This window comes from Rhipicephalus microplus, chromosome 7 (assembly GCF_043290135.1).
Source record: "Rhipicephalus microplus isolate Deutch F79 chromosome 7, USDA_Rmic, whole genome shotgun sequence".
Classification (NCBI taxonomy): domain Eukaryota; kingdom Metazoa; phylum Arthropoda; class Arachnida; order Ixodida; family Ixodidae; genus Rhipicephalus; species Rhipicephalus microplus.
In genome coordinates, this window is record NC_134706.1 from 76,435,841 (window position 1) to 76,439,121 (window position 3,281).

General features: G+C 43.5%; 1 protein-coding gene across 1 annotated transcript; it reads right to left on the bottom strand.

The window, feature by feature from the left end:
- Window positions 1-548: 548 nt before the first annotated feature.
- On the bottom strand, window positions 549-3,072 carry LOC142766984 (uncharacterized). Its single transcript, XM_075868197.1, has 2 exons — window positions 2,920-3,072; window positions 549-742 (listed from the first exon to the last, which is right to left on the bottom strand). The coding sequence occupies exons 1-2, from the start codon at window positions 3,032-3,034 to the stop codon at window positions 549-551; spliced, it is 309 nt and encodes a 102-aa protein (XP_075724312.1). The 5' UTR covers window positions 3,035-3,072.
- Between the last annotated feature and the right edge of the window lie 209 nt (window positions 3,073-3,281).

Consider the following 3,281-nt stretch of genomic DNA (forward strand, 5'->3'; position numbering starts at 1 on the left):
TCAACAGTTTTTTCTGACACCCAAAACATCATGCTCATGTACTGAAACTTCCGGGCATATTGAAGACGAAAGTCTTTCTTGGGGCATTTGAACGCCGATACTTCGGTCTGGCCGCCTGCCTGCCCCGCGAAACAATTCGGCCGCCCGGCAAACGTTTAACCACTTACTCCACGCCTTGCCGTCTTGAACTTGTGGCTGTGTTCATACTTGTGAATATTGTCGATCAAAAAGCAAATATTACGCATACTTGATGCACATCAGCAAAACTCAAGTGTTATATGGTGTGCACTTTTACTAGAAAATACATAGGTACGTAATTTTACAGACGTTTGTGTTCTTTAGGCTGTGGTACAAATACGACGCTACGCTGAAAAAAGGGTGGCAGGAGACTATCGTCTTTTGACGACATTTGCAGCAAAGCACCGAAATACGCGGCATACTTTTACGTATAAAATTAGCTTTCATTTATCAAAATTCTACAATATACCAGCTGAAAGCAACGACATAGAAAGCACCGAATGCCCCTTGCAGCGAAAAGGCGCAGCCAGTCAGCTATTGGGGTGGATTTTCCCGCTCTTCTCTCGCTGCTCGAGAACCACGGGAGCCTTGCTCTGAGCAGAGACCATCGTCGTGGCATCCTCGGCCTTACGTCGAACGGTGGGGCCATTGTCATCATCCCGACTTGTGGCGAAGCCCTCATCGTCCCCCTGCGTCTTCTCATTCCGGGCCACTGAGCGCTTTTCTGGAAATATCAACTGCATATGAAAAACTAACAAACCTCCGCTTCACAGACACTGATCAAGTAGTGAAGTTGTATGAAATCGTATTTCCAGGTTTCGCAAGTCTCTCAGATAGATCTTATAAGTTATCTTTATTGAAAACACAATATATTGAGCTTTGAGGCGGTATAATTGCGCACAACTTTCTTTTACCATCAAGTGAAGGCTATAGATATAATTACGCGTACCCTTCCGCGAGTAAGTCTGGTTCCAGAATGTCTTGCGTATTCTCTATGCGAGACAAAGAAACTACTCCTCTGCTTTCTACAGGCATTCTCTCAGACAGAATGCAGCACACCAGACAATGAGATATATATATTTGTTTAAGTTTACACAATATCACTTGGCGTTTTTGGACACCTGAGAAAGTATCGCCTTCTACCACGTACGTGTCCCTCCAACTCTGAGTGGCATCTCCGTCGAAATGCAACGCTTATCTGCGTGAAGTGAGAACCACTTTCCACACCGATGCGAGATGCGTGCCTAACGGGAATGTATTTTACGTAAGCGTGCATGCGCATAAGCACTGCCTCCGCAGCTTTCCCTTAGTTGCTCGAAGGCCTTACTTTCTCCAGAGCTAAAAACAACTTGAAAACCAATGACGTCCCACACGTGGTCTTCGCAATAAGAATCTCGAAGGGTATGGTTTTGTTCGCGGCCACGTAAGTACATTATGCATGTTGCTTGCAACACTCGTATGATTGATCCTACAGCCAAGCCAGGCCATGCTGCGTGAACAGGCCACATGGTCACCCATTTTCATGGTCTTTCACCTGGCATGTAGCGCATTTTACGGCGTATCATACGGCAACCTTCTTGAGATTGTTCCCGACAGCAGGGTTCTCAATACACTAGGTCCTATGAATACTGCGCCCAGATCAACGAAAGCGACGTAGCAGCCGGAAAAGCGTAGCAGGGACGAACATACAAGCGGCCTTCTACTGTAATGGGACAGCGTGAGGTGCCCTTAGGCCCTGATGTACACTGCGGCAGTGAGTTGCGCAATCATAATAAAGAAAAGCGTTGTTAGAAGAAAAAGAAAGAAAAGCACATTTGTGCAATAAACTGAAGTACAATAAAAAAACGCAATAGAACAACTACTGCAAAGATAATGCACAATCACATTAGGTACATTCAAAAGCATGTAATTAAACTACTGACCGTTCATATATTTGAACGCGAGTTCAAGGGTGGAAGAAATTACGCTCAAGTCAATGAGACCTACAGAGTTGAAATGATTGACCATGGTTCAGACTTAGCTATATTTTTATTATCAATGCCGGTGTCATAAAAAGAAATATTCAGTGTCGGCAATATGTTTTCATTTATTTACAAGCTATAACTAGTTATTAAAAAACGTGTGACCCAAAGTTCTTCATTAAAAGTGGCATACCTAGTGGTGTTAAATAGTAGATGACCGATTTTATTAAGCCTGCTTGCCTAACGGGGCCAAATAGCCACTTTAGTGAGAAAACATCGCGAATCTAGCAACACTCACTGAAAATTTATTGCTAGGAATTAGTGCTAGAGTCTACTCATACAGGGGTACTGACATAATTTTCAAGGATCCCAAAAGGGACATTCTTCGATTCCAAGGTGTGAACTATCAACACTTTCCCCACCCCGCAGTGAGATAACAAGTATAAATATTTTAGTTTATTTAAGGTTTTCACCATCCAGCACTTAAAAGCGAGTGTCAACTCTGTGGACGTTGCCACGACACGTTAGCACCATTCACCGAGTTAGCGTAATCTGCGTCCGGCATGCACTCTAAATCACAGAAATTTGCTCTGAGAGTCCAAAGCCTTTTAATGACAATTCACTCGCCATTGCTTACACGTGCGACTGACAGGGAACTGACAGCTGTTGTTAGTACGTCGCGATTTCCTTTTCCTGGTGACGTCACACTTGTGTTGACACGACGCTGAGAAGCCACTACTTGTTCCCGCAGCGTAATTGCTGTTTTAGGGTAGCGGCATCAAAAATATAATGAATTCATTTCCAAGCACTGCGAAACTCTTCTTTAGGGTTCTCAACACTTGTGTTTTTAATTCGAGCAAAAGCCCAAATATATATGATATTCGCATAAGCACTCCTTCAAGCTTGCTGGTGTAACGCGGTGCAATATCCTCCGGCTTACCTGCCATAGCGTAGGCCATCATGATTGCCATGCCGGAAAGGAGAAGGACAACGAAAAGCAGAAGGCCGCACAGCAGGAAGTTCAGCGCAGGCTGACCACTGAAAATGTTTTGCATATTTCTATTTGGGTGAGTGATGAAGAGGCGGAAATGCAATGATTTTTTACGTAACGAGAATGAAAATCTTGGAAATGTTTGTACCTGTAGCGCTTTTCAAAGGTTACCAATCTTATGTTATATTCAAGCGTGTCTCAAGTCTCACACATCAATGTACATGTATCACATTCCGGCGCATAGAACCCGACAATTTATTGCTAAAAAAAGAATAAAATTCAAAAAATGCATGCACATAACTCCCGTATAT